The sequence below is a fragment of the Monocercomonoides exilis genome (assembly GCF_001643675.1).
Source record: "Monocercomonoides exilis strain PA203 chromosome Unknown scaffold50-658552, whole genome shotgun sequence".
NCBI lineage: Eukaryota > Preaxostyla > Oxymonadida > Polymastigidae > Monocercomonoides > Monocercomonoides exilis.
This window is the reverse complement of record NW_027150595.1, coordinates 283,723-300,546: the sequence shown is the minus strand read 5'-3', so window position 1 is coordinate 300,546 and position 16,824 is coordinate 283,723. Positions and strand designations below refer to the sequence as shown.

The 16,824-nt window shown below is 34.3% G+C and overlaps 6 protein-coding genes across 6 annotated transcripts; 3 read left to right on the top strand and 3 right to left on the bottom strand.

The window, feature by feature from the left end:
* Positions 1 to 61: 61 nt before the first annotated feature.
* On the bottom strand, positions 62 to 9,605 carry MONOS_15907fu16529 (uncharacterized protein; the record flags this gene model as incomplete). Its single annotated transcript, XM_067868810.1, has 2 exons — positions 62 to 9,454; positions 9,560 to 9,605. 2 exons carry the CDS (start codon positions 9,603 to 9,605, stop codon positions 960 to 962), a joined length of 8,541 nt encoding a protein of 2,846 aa, XP_067720920.1. The 3' UTR covers positions 62 to 959.
* Positions 9,606 to 9,780: 175 nt separating this feature from the next.
* Positions 9,781 to 11,120, top strand: MONOS_13831 (putative Exosome complex exonuclease RRP41; the record flags this gene model as incomplete). Its single annotated transcript, XM_067866571.1, has 5 exons — positions 9,781 to 9,969; positions 10,070 to 10,176; positions 10,230 to 10,345; positions 10,441 to 10,557; positions 10,697 to 11,120. The coding sequence occupies 5 exons, from the start codon at positions 9,781 to 9,783 to the stop codon at positions 10,906 to 10,908; spliced, it is 741 nt and encodes a 246-aa protein (XP_067720919.1). The 3' UTR covers positions 10,909 to 11,120.
* Positions 11,121 to 12,418: 1,298 nt separating this feature from the next.
* MONOS_13830 (uncharacterized protein) lies at positions 12,419 to 12,766 on the top strand (the record flags this gene model as incomplete). The annotated part of the gene is made up of 1 exon (XM_067866570.1): positions 12,419 to 12,766. One exon carries the CDS (start codon positions 12,419 to 12,421, stop codon positions 12,764 to 12,766), a length of 348 nt encoding a protein of 115 aa, XP_067720918.1.
* A 315-nt stretch (positions 12,767 to 13,081) lies between these two features.
* On the top strand, positions 13,082 to 13,552 carry MONOS_13829 (uncharacterized protein; the record flags this gene model as incomplete). Its single annotated transcript, XM_067866568.1, has 1 exon — positions 13,082 to 13,552. The coding sequence occupies one exon, from the start codon at positions 13,082 to 13,084 to the stop codon at positions 13,550 to 13,552; it is 471 nt and encodes a 156-aa protein (XP_067720917.1).
* Positions 13,553 to 14,354: 802 nt separating this feature from the next.
* On the bottom strand, positions 14,355 to 14,770 carry MONOS_13828 (uncharacterized protein; the record flags this gene model as incomplete). The annotated part of the gene is made up of 2 exons (XM_067866567.1): positions 14,355 to 14,620; positions 14,701 to 14,770. 2 exons carry the CDS (start codon positions 14,768 to 14,770, stop codon positions 14,355 to 14,357), a joined length of 336 nt encoding a protein of 111 aa, XP_067720916.1.
* Positions 14,771 to 15,015: 245 nt separating this feature from the next.
* Positions 15,016 to 15,379, bottom strand: MONOS_13827 (uncharacterized protein; the record flags this gene model as incomplete). The annotated part of the gene is made up of 2 exons (XM_067866566.1): positions 15,016 to 15,308; positions 15,373 to 15,379. The coding sequence occupies 2 exons, from the start codon at positions 15,377 to 15,379 to the stop codon at positions 15,016 to 15,018; spliced, it is 300 nt and encodes a 99-aa protein (XP_067720915.1).
* Between the last annotated feature and the right edge of the window lie 1,445 nt (positions 15,380 to 16,824).

The window sequence follows — 16,824 nt, the reverse complement described above, 5'->3', positions numbered from 1 at the left end:
AAGTTTCAAAAATAAATCAGAGAATTCCCTTTTCTTTTCGTTTTGCAAAGATTCATTTTTTATTGTCTGTAAAAACATAAAAGATTTTTGAAAAAATCAGTTCTTAAAAAAGACGAAAGATAAAAAAGACAAAATCTTCCAATACGATAAAAAAAATAATAAATCCAACGAAGGTGTTTCATTTTGATTATTGTGACAACAGAGCATTTCTTGTAATGATGAATTGAATATCTTTTATTTTCATTATAAATTAGCATATGTTTCTTTTTCATTTGACTTTTCTTTTTTTTCTTTTATCTTTTTAAAAGGGATTGATTGATGAAGTCCAATTCGTATAAATGAGTATCATTCATGTATTTGTTGAAAAAACAAGTGGGAATGGAATTTAGAAATATCGAAGAAATCTGGATTTTTATTTAATCAATTAATTTGATGATTGATGAAATTTTGAAAGTATAACAAGATGCATCATATCTGAGTTGTTGCTGAAAAATGTGTGAATGAAAAATTCATACGCAATTATCAAAAAAGAAGAGATAATATTAAACAATGTGAAAAAAATGTGAAAATAATAAAACAATGTTTGGAACTGACATCAGCATTAACAACAAATAACACAAACTTTTAAAAAGTTAAAAAATGAAAAATTTTTTTGAAAAAGATTATTTGAATGTGAAAAATAAAAATTCAAAATACAACTCAACGCAATGCAAAATTATCATAAAAACAAATGTTAAAGAATGTTAAGTAAAAAAGAAAAAAAAGATTAAAAAAAGATAAAAAAAAGATAAAAAAAGAAGATGAAATTTTCTTTTCATCTTTCTCTCTCATTCAAAATTTCAATCTTATCTTTTCAAATCCATCTTTTTTATTCTCTTTCACTCTTATTCAAATCATTCATTCATCCTTCCATCTCGCATAATGATCTCCTTAACTTCTTTTTTTGCTTCTTCTTTTGCTTATTCTTTTGCTTCTTCTTTTGCTTCTTCTTCCTCTTCTCCTTCTCCTTTTCCTTTTCCTTCAAATTTTCCCTTTTCCCCTTCATTTCTTTCAATCACATAACTTTCTGTTAAATAACTTTCCTTCACATTTACATTTGTCACTCCTATGCTATCCAAATTTGTTGAATTTTGAAAGTGGAATTTTGGCTGAAAAGGACGTGCATTTGCTGAAAGATTGAGTGTCTGTGAAGAAGAAAGAGGAGGAGATGAAGAAGAAGAGTGAGAAAAAGAAGAAAGAGAAGAAGAAGAAAGAGAAGAAGAAGAAAGAGAAGACATTGTTGGATAAGAAGAAGATAAAGGAGAACGAAATGATCGATTTGAAGGAGGAAATGGTGGAGAAGAAGAAGAAGAAGAAGGAATCGAAGAAAAAAGAGGAGAAGAAGAAACAGGAGAAGAAGAGAGAGAAGAAGAAGAAGAAGAATTAGAAGCAAAAGAGTTCATGTTCATTTTTCCTCTTCCTCTTCTTTCTCTGATTCTATTTCTTCTTTGTTTATCCGAAGAAATATCTGATTGAAGGCTGGTTGAAACATTCGGAAAAGAAGAAGACGAAGAAGAAGGGAAAGAAGAAGAAATAGAATGAGTAAGAGAAGAAGATGTCGATGAGAGTGGAGAAGAAGAAGAAAGAGGAGAGCTGAGAGAACTCGAATGTTGAGAAAAATGTGAAGAATTTCTATCAAATTTCTGTTTTTTGTTGTGAATTGATGAAGAAGAAGAAGAAGAAGAAGAAGAAGAAGAAGAAGAAGAAAGAGGAGGAGAAGAAGAAGAAGAAGAAGAAGTTGAGTTCAAAATCTGTTTTTGACGAAGCATTGCTTTTGGAGCAGGCTCGAAGAAAGGAGGAGAAAGAAGAATTTTATTGGTTTGTTGGTTAAACTGACTAATTTGATTAGAAGGATTAGAGGCATCAAAAGAATTAAGAGAATGAGAAGGATTAAGAGGAACAACTTGATTTGAATGAATTGATTGACTAGAGCGAATTGAATGGTTAAATTGATTGGAACTGTTTGTTTGATTAGCAAGATTCGTCTGATTAATTTTTTTTGTTTGATTGGTTTTATTTGTTTTATTTGTTTTATTTGTTTTATTTATTTGATTAACTAAATTTAATTGATTTACTTGATTAACTTTGTTAACTTGATTATCTTGATTTACTTGATTTACTTGATTTACTTGATTAATTGGATTAACTGGATTTATTTGATTAGAAATATTAATTTGACTAACAGGAACAGGAGGAGTGAAAGGATTAACTCTGCTTAGCGGATTTGGGATCTTTGCCTGTTTTGGCTGCTTGGGATTGGAAATTTCGAGAGAATTAGGTGAATTTGAAGAAGAAAGAGAAGAAGAAGAATTTAATTTCGAGGAAGAAGGAAGAGGAGAAGAAAAAGAGGAAAGGGAAGGAGAAGAAGAAGAAGGTGATGAAAGTGAAGGAGAGGAAAGAGAAGGAGAAGAAGAGGAAGAAGGAAGAGAAGAAGACAAAATTTTTGGCTTTGGTGAAGGAATAGAAGGATTTCTAAAAGGAGGAAAAGAAGAAGAGGAAGAGAAAGAGGAAGAAGAAGAGGGAGAAGGCAGTGTGGAAGAAAGAGGAAAAGGAGGAGAAGAAGAAGGATAAGGTTGATAAGGAAAAGAAGGAGGTTTAGAGGGATGAAGAGGAGGATAAGGGAATAAGGAGGAAGAAGGAGAAGGAAGAGAAGAAGGAGGAAGTGAAGAAGAAGGAGGATAGGGATAGGGATAGGGATAGGGATAGGGATAAGGATATGGAGATGTAGAAGAAGAGGAGGAGGAAGGAGGAGGAAGAGAAGAAGGAGAAGGAGGAGGAGGAGGAGGAAAAGAAGAAGAAATTTGAGGAAGAGGAAGAGGATAAAGATTTGAAGGATTTTGAGAAGAATAAGAAGAGAAAGAGAGAGAAGGAGAAGGAGAGGGAGAGGGAGAGAAAGAGAATGAGGAAGAGGAAGAGGAAGATGATGATGAAGTGGAAGAATTAGAAGAATTCGAAGAATTAGAAGAAGAAGAAGAAGATGATGATGATGATGATGATGATGATGAATTAAATTGCTCAACTTTTAATTGAGGAAGAGCAGGCAAACCAGGCAAAGATGAAGAAGAAGAAGAAGATGAGGAGGAGGAGGAGGAATGAGAAGAAAATGAAGAAGAGGAAGAGGAAGAGGAGGAGGAGGAGGAAAGAGAAGAAAGAGAATTTGATCTCTTTAAATGTCTATTTTTTGTTTTTGAATTTTGTTTATTGATAATTTTCTTCTTCTTTCCCTTCTTTTTCTTCTTTTTCTTCTTTTTTTCTTTGATATTTTCTGTTTTTTGAGTAAATATTTCATTTTCCTCATCTTTTTCTTTTTCTTTTTCTTCTTCTTCTTCCTTTTTGTTTCTTTGTCTTTTTCTTTCGATTCCTTTTCCTCTTCTTCCTCTTTCTCTTTTTCCTTTTCCTTTTTCTTTTTCTTTTCCTTTTTCTTCATTTTTAGCTTCTTCTTCTTCATCTTCTTCATCATCATCGTCTTCTTCTTCTTCTCTTTTCTTCTTCACCTTCTTCTTCTTCTTCTTCTTTATCTTTTTCTTTCTTTCTTTTTTATCTTTTTCTTCTTCGTCATCATCTTTTTCTTCTCTTTCTTCTTTTTCTCTTTCGTTTCCATTTTTTCGTTTCAATTTTCTCTTCTTTTGTATTTCTTTCATTCCAAATTCAAATTCTTCTTCTTTCTCTTCTCCTCCTTCTCCTTCTTCTCCTTCTCCTTCTCCTTCTCCTTCTTCTCTTTCCATTTCTCTTTCTCTTTTTCCTTTTCCTTTTCTCTTTCTTTCTTTTTCTCTTTCTTCTCCTTCTCTTTCTTCTCTTCTCTTTTTCAACTTCTTCTTTTTTATTATCACAATTTTCTTCTTCTTCTTCTTCTTCTTCTTCGTTGTTTTTGAATTTTTCAATGAAATTTCTTCATTTTTCTCTTCTTCCTCTTCCTCTTCTACTTCTACTTCTTCTTTCTTCTTCTCTTCTCTTCTCTTCTTTCCTTCTTCTTCCTCTCTCTTCTCTGTCTTCTTCTCATTCTTTCCTTCATTTTCTTCCTTTTCTTCTTTCTCTGTCTTTTGTTTCTCTTCCTTCTCTTCTTCCTTCTCTTCCTCTTCCTCTTTTTCCCTCTCTTTTCTTTCCCTCTCCTCTTCCTCTTCTTCCTTCTCTTCTTCCTCTTCTTCTTCTTCTTCTTCCTCTTCCTCTTCTTCTTCCTCTTCCTCTTTCTTCTCCTCTTTCTTCTTCATCTCCCTCAACGTTGCCCTCTTCTTCAATGCTGCTATCAATTGCCTTATCTTCGCATCTCTCTCATTCTCTTTCCTTTCTTCTGAACTTTCCAATTCTTCCTCTTCTTCCTCTTCTTCTTCTTCCTCCTCCTCTTCCTCTTCTTTTTCTTCTCTCTCTTCTTTTTCTTCTTTATTTTCTTCTTTATTTTCATTTTCATTTTCTTCTTTTTCTTTTTCTTTCTCATTTCCTTCTTCGTTTCTTTCCTCTTCTTTCTCTTTCTCCTTTTCTTTCTCCTTCTCCTTTTCCTTTTCTTCCTCTTCTTTTTCTTTTTCTTTCTCTTCTTCCATTTTTATCTCATCTTCTTTCTCTTTTTCTTCTTCTCCTTTTTCTTCTCTTTTTTCAATTTCTATTTCTTCTTCTTTCTCATTTTCTTTTTTCTCTTCATATTTTTCTTTACTTTCTTCCTCTTCTTCCTCCTCCTCTTTCTCTTCCTCCTCTTCTCTTTCTTCTCTTTCTTCTCTTTCTTCTCTTCTTCCTTCTCTTCTTCCTTCCTTTTCTTCGTTATTATCTTCTTTTCCATCCTTTTTCTCTTTTATTTCTTCCTTTTCAATTTCTTCACCTTCTTCTTCTTCTTCTTCTTTCATTTTTTCTTTCTCTTTCTCTTCTTCTTCCTCCTCCTCCTCCTCTTCCTCTTCCTCCTCTTCCTCTTCTTCTTCTTCTTCTTCCTCTTCCTCTTCCTCTTTCATTTTTCCTTTCTCTTTCTCTTTCTCTTTCTCTTTCTCTTTCTCTCTTTTTATTTCTCTCAACAACTTCGCAATTCTTCCTATTCTTTTGTTTCTTTCATCATTTGACGAAAGAGAAGGAGAGGAAAAAGAAGAAGGAGAAGGAGAAGAAGGAGAAAGAGGAGGAGAAAGAGGAGGAGAAAGAGAAGAAGAATTTGAAGAATTTGAAGAATTTTGAGAAGAAAGAGAAGAAGAAGAAGAAGATGATGATGATGATGATGATGATTGAGAAGAAGGAACATATGAAGAAACAAAATTTGACGGAAAAGAAGAAGAAAAAGAAAGAGAAGAAGAAAAATGACTTTTTGAATTTCTTTCTCTTTCTCTCTCTTCTCTTTCCTCTTCTTCTTCTTCTTCTTCTTCTTCTCTGTCCTCTTTTTCTTCTCTCTCTTCTTCTCTCTCTTCTTTTCTCTCTTCTTCTCCTTCCTCTTCATTTTCTTCATTTTCTTCATTCATTTTTTGTTTCTTTTTCTCTTTTCTCTCTTTTTTCTCTCTTTTCTCTTTTCTTTCTTTTTTCTCTTTTTTCTCTTTTTTCTCTTTTTTCTCCTTTTTTTCATGTTTTTTTGATTTTATTTGATGACTTAATATTTTGATATCTCCAAATTCTATTTCATCATCTTCTTCTTCTTCCTCTTCCTTTTCTTCCTTTTCTTTTTCCTCTTTCTCTTCTTCTTCTTCCTTTTCTTTTTCCTCTTTCTCTTCTTCTTCTTTCTTTTCATCTTCCTCTTTCTCTTTCTCTTTCTCTTCTTCTTCCTTTTCTTCTTCTTCCTTTTCTTCTTCTTCACTTAATATTTCTTTTGAATGTTTCTTTCTCTTCTCTTTCTTCTTCTCTTTCTTCTTCCTCTTCTCTTTCTTTTTCTTCTTTGTAATCTTCTTCTTCTTCTCTTCTTCTCCTTCTCCTTCTTCTCCTTCTTCATCTTCTCTTTCTTCTTCCTTTTCCTCTTTCTTTTCAATTTTTTCTTCTTCAATATCTTCTTCTTCCTCCTCTTTTTTCTCCCTTTCTTCTTCTCCTTTTCCTTTCTTTTCTCTTCTTTTCTCTTTTTCTCTTTCTCTTTCTCTTTCTCTCTCTTTCTCTCTTTCTTCTTCTTCTCTTTCTTCTTCCTCTTCTTCCTCTTCTTCTTCTATAATAAATCCAAAATCTATTTCTTCGCTTCCTAAATAGTCTCCACTTGGATGTTCCCATCTTCCTATTTCGTATTCTTCTTCTTCTTCTTTAAATTCTTCTTCTTTTATTTCTTCATTTTCTTCTTCTTTCTCTTCTTTTTCTTTTATTTCTTCTTCTTCTTTCTCCTTTTCTTTCTCCTTTTCTTCTTTATCTTCTTCTTTCTCCTTTTCTTTCTCTTCATCATCATTTCCATCATTTTCTTCTTTTATTTCTTCTTTTATCGATTTTTCCTCTTTCTCCTTTTTCTTTCCGAAATTTTCCGTTTTTTCTTCAATTTTCTCAAGTTTTTCTTCTTCTTTTCCTTCTTCTTCTTCTTCTTCTTTCTCTTTCTCTTCTTCTTCTTCCTCTTTTTCCTTCTCTTTCTCTTCTTTCTCTTCTTTCTCTTCTTTCTCTTCTTTCTCTTCTTTCTCCTTTATTTTTGCTCCAATTTTCAGTTTTTCTAATAAATCTTGTGCTTTTTGCTTCATTTCATTCAATTTTTGGTTTTCTTCTTCTTCTTCTTCTTCTTCTTTTCTTCTTTCTCTTTCTTCTCTTTCTATTTCTCTTTCTTCTCTTTCTTTTATTTCTTCTCTTTCTTTTATTTCTTCTTCTTTTTCTTCTCTTCTTTCTCTTCTTTCTCCTTTTCTTCCTCTTTCCTTTATTTTCTCTTTATTTTCTCTCATTTTTTCATCATTTTCATCATTTTCCCTTCTTTTTTCTTCATTTTCTTCATTTTCCCTCATTTTTTCTTTCTTTTTTTCTATTTTTTCCATCTTTTTCTTCTCATTTTCTTTTATTTTCTTCTCTTTTTCTCTCTTTTTCTCTTCTTTTTCTTCATTTTTCTCTTCTTTTTTCTTGTTTTTCTCGTTTTTCTTCTCATTTTCTTCTCTTTTCTTCTCTTTTTTCTTCTCATTTTCTTCATTTTTTTTGCTTTTATTGCTCAAAATTGACAGAAAATTAGATGAAAAATCATTTGGAAATGTATTTTTATTGGATGAAAGAGAAGAAGAAGAGGAGGAGGAGGAGGAAGAGGAGGAGGAAGAGGAGGAGGAGGAGGAAGAGGAGGAGGAAGAGGTAGAGGAAAGAAGAGAAGAAGAAGAAATTTTAGAATTGGAAGAAAGAGAAGAATATGAAGAGGAAGAGGAAGAAGGAGAGGGAGAAGAAGAAGAAAGAGAAGAATTTTGAGAAGAAGATGAAGGAGAAGGAAGGGAAGAATAAGTTGAATAGGAAGAAGAAGAGGATGAGGAAGATGATGATTTATTTGAAGAAATACAAGAAGAAGAAGAAGAAGAAGAAGAGGAAGAAGAAGGCAAAGGAAGAAGAGGAAGAGAAGAAACAGAAGAAGAGGAAGAGGAAGAGGAAGAGGAAGAAGAGGAAGAGGAAGAGGAAGAGGAAGAAACATTAACAACAGGAGATTGAAGCAATGGTGAATGAGAAGGTGAATTTAAAAGCGAAGAAGAAGAAGACGACGATGATGATGATGAATGAGAAGAAGAAGAAGAATTCGAAGAAAGAGGAGAAGAAGGAGGGATATAAGGAGGAGGAACAGAAGAAATAGAGGAAGAAGAAGAAGGATTTGAAGAAGAAGAAGAAGAAGAAGAAGAAGAAGAAGAAGAAGAAGAGGACGAGGACGAGGAGGAGGAGGAAGATGAGGAAGATGAGGAAGATGAGGAAGATGAGGAAGATGAGGAAGATGAGGAAGATGAGGAAGATGAGGAAGATGAGGAAGATGAGGAAGAAGAGGAAGAAGAGGAAGAAGAGGAAGAAGAGGAAGAAGAGGAAGAAGAAGAAGAAGAAGAAGAAAGAGAAGAATTTAATGAAGAAGAAGAAGAAGAAGATATAGAATTATTATTATTATTATTATTAGAAGATGATGAAGAAGAAGAAGAAGAAAGAGAAGAGGATAGAGAAGAAGAAGGAGAAGAGGAGGAAGAAGATGATGATGATAAAGATGAATAAGAAGAATATGAAATGGAAGAAGAAGAAGGAGAAGGAGAAGGAGAAGAAGAAATTATTGAAGATTTTTTAGAAGAAGAAGAAATTAAAGAAGAGGAAGAAGAAGAAGAAGAGGAAGGAGATAAAGAAGAATAAGAAGAATAGGTTAAATTAGAAGAAGAAGAAGGAGAAGAAGAAGAAGAAGAAGAAGAGGAAGAAGAAATAACTTTATTTTTTCCCGTTTTTTGATTAATTTCTGATTTTTTACTTGAATTTTTCTCAAATTTTGAAATTTTGTTCGAATTTGAAGAAGAAATTGAGGAAATTTTGGTGTTAATGTTTTGTTTTTGAGTGTTATTTTTGATATTATGATTAGATTTTGAAGAAGATGAAGGAGAAGGAGAAGGAGAAGGAGAAAAAGAGGATGAGGAAGAAGAAGAAAGAGAAGAAGAATTTTGAGAAGGAGAAGAAGAATTTTGAGAAGGAGAAGAAGAAGAAATTTTTGAATTGGAAGAAAGAGAAGAAGAAGAATATGATGATGAAGATGATGGAGATGGCAATAAGAAAGAAGAAGAAGAAGAGGAAGAAGAAGAGGAAGAAGAATTAGAGGAAGAAGAAGAGATAGAAGAAGGAGGAGGAAGAGGAGGAGGAGGAGTAGAAAGAATAGGAAGAGGAATAGGAAGAAGAGAGGAAGAAGAAGAGGAAGAGGAAGAAACATTAACAACAGGAGATTGAAGCAATGGTGAATGAGAAGGTGAATTTAAAAGCGAAGAAGAAGAAGACGACGATGATGATGATGAATGAGAAGAAGAAGAAGAAGAAGAAGAAAGAGAAGAAGAAGAAGAAGACTGAAGAGACGAAAGATCATCGCAATCCAATCCTGGTGGTGGAGGCAGCATCACAGCCGGTTCAATTATTGAATCATTTCCTGTCTCAAGCAATGGCGAATTAATGGGATCAGACGCTCCGAACACGACGAAGGGGGGAATATCCGCCGGGGGAGACGGCAGAAGCGCGCCGGAAGGCAATTTCTGGGTTGTTGGTGAAGGTTTTTGTGCTTCGGATGTTGGCAGAGAAGGAAGCTGAGGAAATGAGATGGATTGCAGAAGCTTTGCACTTTCAGATTTTTGAACCGGCTTCTTTTGGATTTCTCCGCTGCTGAGTGATGAATATGATGAAATCAAATTTTGAGAAGATCCAATTTTATTTCCTTTTTCTGCTTTTTTATGATTTTGAAAAGAAGTTTTATATTGCGAAGAAATTTGAGGTTTATTAACAGGTTGCAATTGTGAATTGAATGATAAAGCGTCAGAGGAGTATGATGTTTTTGAATTAAAAATTTTCTGCCTTTCCACGATTGCATTTTCTAAAAAAAATGAATTAGGATTTATCCATGCAAATATCAATATAATTAAATCGCAAGATTTTCAATGGAAAGTTTAAATAAATCAAAATAATGATAATAAAAAACTTGATGATGTTTTGGATTTTCCCTTATTCATCAAATGTCCTTTCATCACTTGTTTTTGTTTTAATCTTTCATCATTTGTCACAATCTCATTCTTTATTTGTTTCTTCTCTCGCTTTTTTGATACTTTAAATTGTTCGGAATTAGCATTCGGGGTAGAATATTCTGTTATCATTAAACAGAAAAAAAAACAAAAAGAGAAAATAAAAAAGAATAACAATATAATGGGTGCTTCACCCTTTACAATGTTTAGGGAACCATTTTTAACAGAAAATTTTCGTCGTGATGGACGAACAAGTGATGAATTGCGTTTAATTACTTGTGAACTTGGAATTTATCCTTCTTTTGATGGTTCTGCTGTGTATACTCAAGGAACAACAAAGATACTTGCCACAGTTTCTGGACCAAAATCTGTTTGCTTTTTATAAAGTTCTTATTTTTAATTTGAGTGCGTTTCCAAAACAAAAAAAAATAAATTTGTATTTTGTTTTTATTTTTCATGATAATGTTTAGAGCAAACTTAGATCCTTTGAATGTAGAGATAAAGCTTCAGTAAATACGAGTTTTTTCATGTCTCCTTTTTCTTCTTTGGATAGAAAAATTACAGGACGTTACGATAAGTATTATCATTAAAATTTATAATAAAATTAGTTGTTTGACGCGTATTTTTCAGACGATCAAAGGAAATTGGGATTGCTGTAAATCATGTTCTGGAGTCTGCAATACTTCTTGAACAAATGCCTCGATCCGTGATTGAAGTTAACATCACTTCGCTTGAAGATGATGGGGGTATTTTCTTTATTATTATTGCTTTTATTTATAAATTATATTATTTCTATTTTTGATATTCATTACAAAAAAAAACTTATTTCGGTCTTGCAAAGCAACGAGGTGTGCATGCATCAATGCTGCAATGCTTGCTCTTGTAGATGCTGGAGTGCCTTTGCGTGGCTTTGTTACTGCATGTGACGCGGGTTTTATTGAAGATACTCCTTTCCTCGGTTTGGGAATTAGTTTTTTTTTCTTAAAAAAATAATTGTTTTTATTTTTATTTTTATCTTTTATCTTTTATCTTTAATTATTTTTTTTTTTATTTTTCAATGTTTTCACATTCATTGAATTTCTATTTCATTCGCTTAGATTTGACTTCTGACGAAACGAACAGCGGAGGAGCAGAGCTGTCTTTGGCTATTATGGACGGGACAGAGGAAGTGCTGATGCTTCAATCAGCCTCACAGCTTCCTGAGGAACAGCTGTCGAAAGTGATGGCGCTGGCTTTGGAAGGGTGTAATCAAATTGCCGAATTGTTATTACGCAAGATTAAAAACTTTGGTGAAAAAAAAATAAACTGAATGTGTTTTCGCATTTCTTTTCGTTTTAAATAAAGAAAACCAATTACATATTTTTATTATTTGTAAATGGTAATTTTCAAACATGTTTGATAAAGAATATTCAAAATATTGTGTTTTTGATTTCTTGAATCTGTTTCACTGGTTTTCCCTCTCCAAATTTCTTCTTATGGTGATTTTTTAATCAGTTGTTTTTATTTTTATACGGCCAAGACAAAAAAGTTAAAAATCTATGTTAAAAATAGCTTCATTGGTGGGGTTATTTTTTCTCTCCGTTTTTTTTTTTTTTTTTTTTTTTTTTTTTATTTGTTTGTTTGTTTGTTTTGTTTTGTTTTGTTTTGTTTTGTTTTTATACGGCATTTTTTAAAAAAAAATAACTGGGGAATTTTGATGTAAATTTTTTTTGATATGCCTAAATTTTCTTGAAAAGTGACACCAGATCAAAAATCTGTCCCATGGAAGTTAATTATTTATCAAACAGTTTCAATAATTCTAATGAAAAAAACAAACTTTCACAATAATGTTTGTTGGTATATTGCAAATTTAAAATGAGAAAAAACATTTGAAAACATTAAATTATATATTCTGTTTTCATGATCAAAATTCAAATAGCTGATAAACAATGAATATTCTTTTTCTTTTCTTCGTTCATGTTGGAATCACTGAATTCAAAAATGCTCAAGGTATGTTGTAATTCAATTTTTACAGAAATTAAAGTTTTCTGTTGATGTTTCTAATTTAAATTTGTACTGAAATTTGCTGTGCCCAGAACGAAAAATTGCATTTCATTCTTTTATTACAGCTAAAAAATGTTCAAATGAGCAATGAATATACAAAGATGAATGGTTTGTTGTTATATTTAGAGTTGTGTTATTTATTCTTTATTTTTCAATTTTAACTTTCTGTATGGATGCATAATTTGCAATCGAGCAGCTTTTCCGAGATACAAAATGAAAAAAGAATATAGAGATATGAATTCTTACTCATTTGAAGGACGAGGGAGCAATTTCAAAGAAAGGAGAATAAACATTTGACGATAAATGGGAATAAGGATTCTCACCAAATGCTGGCGATTCAACATCTCACTTAACTTCAGGATCAAATAATCATATTGGTTTTTCATTTGAACATGCAACTTCATTGATTTTTCCTTTCATGAATAATGTTACATCCAATGAATCAACGAAACACTTTTTGAAGAATATCTTCTTAAAAAAAACGTTCCATACAAGAAAAAGAAACGAAATGAAAAAGAATGGTGTCAAAGTTTCAGTCAAAAAATTCTTGATAATGTTAGAGATGTTCAACAGAATGACCAATAAGGAAGAAAACCGCACTTTCTTCAAAAAGAAGTTAGCAGAAGACGAAAAGAACAGCAAACCCAAGAAAGGGGGACCAAAAATTACAAACATAGGAGAGTCTGGCAGTGGAGACGCTGATGAAGAAGCAGAAAAACAGATGAAATTGCGAAGGCGAATTGGACAGCAAACGATGAGAGTGCATTGTCGTATGCATGTGCACTCTCCAAGTTCAGTCTGGTGACTCACTTGAGTCAAAGCAATGGATTGCGCAGTCACTGAATCCAACTAACCAGTCTGAGGCATCAACATTGACAGCTCCTTCAAGCGCATATAGCAATTCAATCAGCAGTGGGATAACATCCATCATGGACACTCTGAGGACGATGTCTCCTTCTGCCTCTGAGACATCGCTGAGTCAGATTATGAATGCCCTCCGGCAGAAGTCGATCTCGCGCTTCATCTTCGCACTGACTGTGCTGAAGAACGAACAATTGCAGATTCTTCTGACACTGCTGCATATAAGCGCCTTACGAAGGTTTCCTCATGCTATTTCGTGGTAGTGGAAGCGGATGTCGCTAGAAGAGTCGCATAAGAGCTACTGATCGTCCCGCGGAGAGAGCAGAGAAATTGTCTCATCGAAGTTGTCAAACAACAAAAGAAAGCGCACCATAAGCTAACCAGACGACATTCTGGTGCCAAGTGAACCAGAAGACGCTCTTCCACAGCTGTTCAACACAATCCACTAGCTGTTCACTCCGCTTCTGTCTCTTCTGACGGGCACCGTCTGCTCTGAGTCAGACAAACTCACATTCGCCGAAAGAGCACCAAATGCGCCTGTATTTCGTGTTCCTTCGTTCATTCCTTTCTCGCCAATTATGTGTCTGCTTGTTCCACTTTTCAACATCTCTTCGATGCACACTCTTTCTGATCCATATCCAGGCGGACACTATTCAGAAATGAATGTTGGGATGTGCCCGCTTCGAAAGCGCTATCTTCTTTCGTATTTGTCAGATCTACTTCTTCGGGCATCTCAAGAGAAACAGGAAATATTGTTGATATTTGCATTGAGTTGCACAATGAAACAGGAGCTTAAGAGCGAAGAAGCGATTTCTGTTTCAGCAGATGTGGGGCAATTTCTGGTGACGACTGAGCATCTGATTGAGAAGGAGGTAATTGGCAGCCAAATGAAGAAGCTGAAGAGATCAATCGCTGTGCTGTTTGTCTCAATCGGAGAGTCGAAAAGTCTTTCTGTGAAGAAAGACAACATGTGCGGTTATCACATTGAAGTGAAACTAATTCTCCAGCCTGGGAGCCTGCTATGGATTGAACCTCTTCACAACTTTTGAGATAAGGTCAGCTTTCCGGACTAGGAAAATGGAGAGACCAGCAGATCCATTTGGTTTCTTTGTGTCCTCACAAGCAACTGCTTCAGCAAAACAATAGAAGCATCCGAGAGCAGAAGAAAAGAAGAGTCCAAAATTTTCCTTGGCAGTCAAACACCTGAGCATTGATCGCCCAGAGTGTTAAGCATCCAGATACAGCTTGCATCATGGAATAGTGTATTTAAGACTGCAACGGAGCGCATGAAAAGATGTGCAGCGTAGTAAGAAAAAGGCTTCGCGGAAACCGTTTTGCTTTGCCTTTGAACATGAATGAAGAAAATATACAGGGCGAAGGGATGCACAGGCACAACAGACTGCGGAGATGCTGGAAAAATGAGCACACTTGCGAGAGGATGGAAGTTACGGACTGACCTGTTGAAACTGACCTGTCAGTGAAGCTGTCCTGAAGCTGAAAAGGAACAAGTGTGTGTGTTCTGAATGATCGTTCGTTGATTAGCATTCTCCTGATTTTTTAGGATGCGCTTCTTCAGCCTCTCCTGTCGTCTTCATTATTGCACTCAACTTTATCATCATATTCTTCTTCCTCTTCTTCCTCTTTTTCCTTCTCCAAATCAATGATCTGCCCTCTCTCCCTGACTCCTCATTCATCCCCAAACCATTCGCAGACATTTCCACCTGTTCCACATCTTTTCTCACTCCATCTGAACTTCCATCTGAAGCTATACCCAAAGACCCATCTGCTGCTTATTCTTTTGTTCTTGATATCTCCTGTTGGATACCATCGGATGGAGAAAAACTGCACACTTCAGGTTTCATTGAATGCTGCTTGCCTGTTTTTTTCATGTGTCTCCGCCTTCACAAACCTAAGCCCACTCAGCCCAAGCGCCTCCACAACCAGCGGCGCAATAGCTTCTTCCAGCTTCCCCTTGTTCTCTTTGATTCTCTCCACAAAATCTCTGTGAGCTGTCCGATACCCTCCTTTCTCCTCAGTCCCATCACCTCCCTCTGCCCCTTCCCTTTCTCCTTCCTCTGCCTCTTCGCGCTCCTCCAGCTCTGCCAGCGAAATCGCTGCTGGTGACAGAACGCACGTCTTCCATCCTCAGCCCATCTTCCTCCAGCGCCTTCTCCACAATCTCCTCCACTTCACATACTGCAACACCTCACCCCATCACTTCGTGATCCTGTTTCACCACCACACGCCTCGACTGTTGTGATCTCCATATCTGCATTGAATGGTTAAACAGATCGTAGATCGACGTTAATGCATTCACATCCGCCTCCGCAAAGATCCTCTTGCTCTACGACTTCGTGTCCACCGACGCTGCAAGCGACAGATGCGGACCAACCAGCGGAACCAAAAGCATCGCCGAAAGATCCACATCGTGCGCGCACGCAACACCCCCATACAGCACCGCCAGAAGCGCTACAACATATCCCCGCAGCGTCTATTGCTCCCTCAGTGACGACTATCTGTGATTTTTATTTATCTTTGCCTCCTCAGGCAACACAATCCTAAGCCGCCTTTCTGTGTCGTCCATCGCTGCTACAGATGTGTATGAAGCAGCCACCGCAGAAGCATCCGAAAGGTCAATCGCAGGAGCTAATGATGAAGATGAAGATGGCTGATCATCCCCCACAGCCTTCTTCTCTTTGCTTCTCCGCCTCCGGAATGCCGAAGTCGACCGGCATGCTGCTCCTGTTGAAGAAGACGAAGAAGATGAAAACTCTGAGAGAAGAGACGACTGATGCGCTGCCACGGCTACAAGAAATTTAATGAGACATCTCCAAACACATCAGCCAGAGGAACCACAGGCTGTTCAAACACAACATCCATATTCTTATCAGAATAGTCAACCGGCAAAGAAAAAATGCTTTTTTCGTGTAATATGAAAAGAATGAAGCGGGATATGTCTCAACGACGTATGGAGACGAAATGAAAATGAGAAGAAAACAAGTTGTTTGTTGCAAACTATATGAATCTTTATATGAGAAGAGATTGAATTTTTGAGTTTGCAGCAAATAAAGATTAATTTGGAAAAATAATGCATCATTCTGCATTTTAAAAATGTTAACATTTATTATTGCCCAATGTTTTCATCTTTTCGAATATCTTTCGATTGTTACGAGCGTAGTTTTGATGTATTTTTCATGTTTGTAAATTTCTAATAAAAAATACTATTATTCAAGTTAATTAAATATTTTTTATCTTTTTTATAACCCTTTGCGACATACCGACATTTTTGAATAGACACGACAAGTCGACCGACATGCCAATCGAGTTTTTAATTTATTCGGGTGCATATTTTATCTTGACCTCAAAATTTTATCTCAACCCTATTTTTTGAAACTTATTTTTGCTTTTTTGATTTGTTAAAAGGCTTAAAACAAAAACAAAATAAATAGACTTTTTGATATTTTTCTTTTTCTGAATTCAGTTGAAAAAATTTTTGAAATTATTGTGTTCAAAAAGACAATGAAAATTTTTTATTATTTTAGGACCCAGATCAAAGACTTGCTGGCTGTGAAACGAATATTTCATTCTGAACGTTTTAAGCCACAGCATCATCATTCCACATTCCTATATTATTATTTTTACTTGTTTATAACATTTTCAATTTTATTTTTGACTTTTTTTTCTCATTTCACTGTTTTTGCTTAAAACACGATTTTTTATATAAACAAGTGTTTGTGTCAAATTTTAAAAAAACCAAAAAAATATGCAAAGTCTTTATTATCGTTTATTTGCATTAAGTTCTAAAATGAAAAGGAACTTTTCAAGAATATTAACAAAAAAGCAAGTGCATATGATTTTTTTGTTATTCAAATTACGAAACATATACAAATAATTTATCATTTAAATAAACAAGAATCTTTTTATTATAATAATGTTTATTTATCAGTTCAAGAAATTTAAAAACAAATTCATATGTGTCCTTAAAATCGTGTTATTTAAAAAAAAAATGTGTGAAATGAGAAAAAACGAGAAAAAAACAAGTTGAGAAAGTTTTTGACAACTGAAATATTTAAAAAAAAGAAAGGATGTATTATGATATGAAAGCTTAAAACTTCTGATAAAAAATATTCGCTGGAAAAGCAGCAAGTCAATGATCAAAACACAAAATTATTATAATCCTCGATCTTTTTGAAAAAAATGAAATATTGAAAAAAAAATACAGAATAAGGAAATTAAAACTTTTCAAACATTTCTGGTTATTTTTTATTTATCACAAGCTTGTGTATAGCTAAAAGCATTGTAAAAAAAAGAAAAAGGTCAA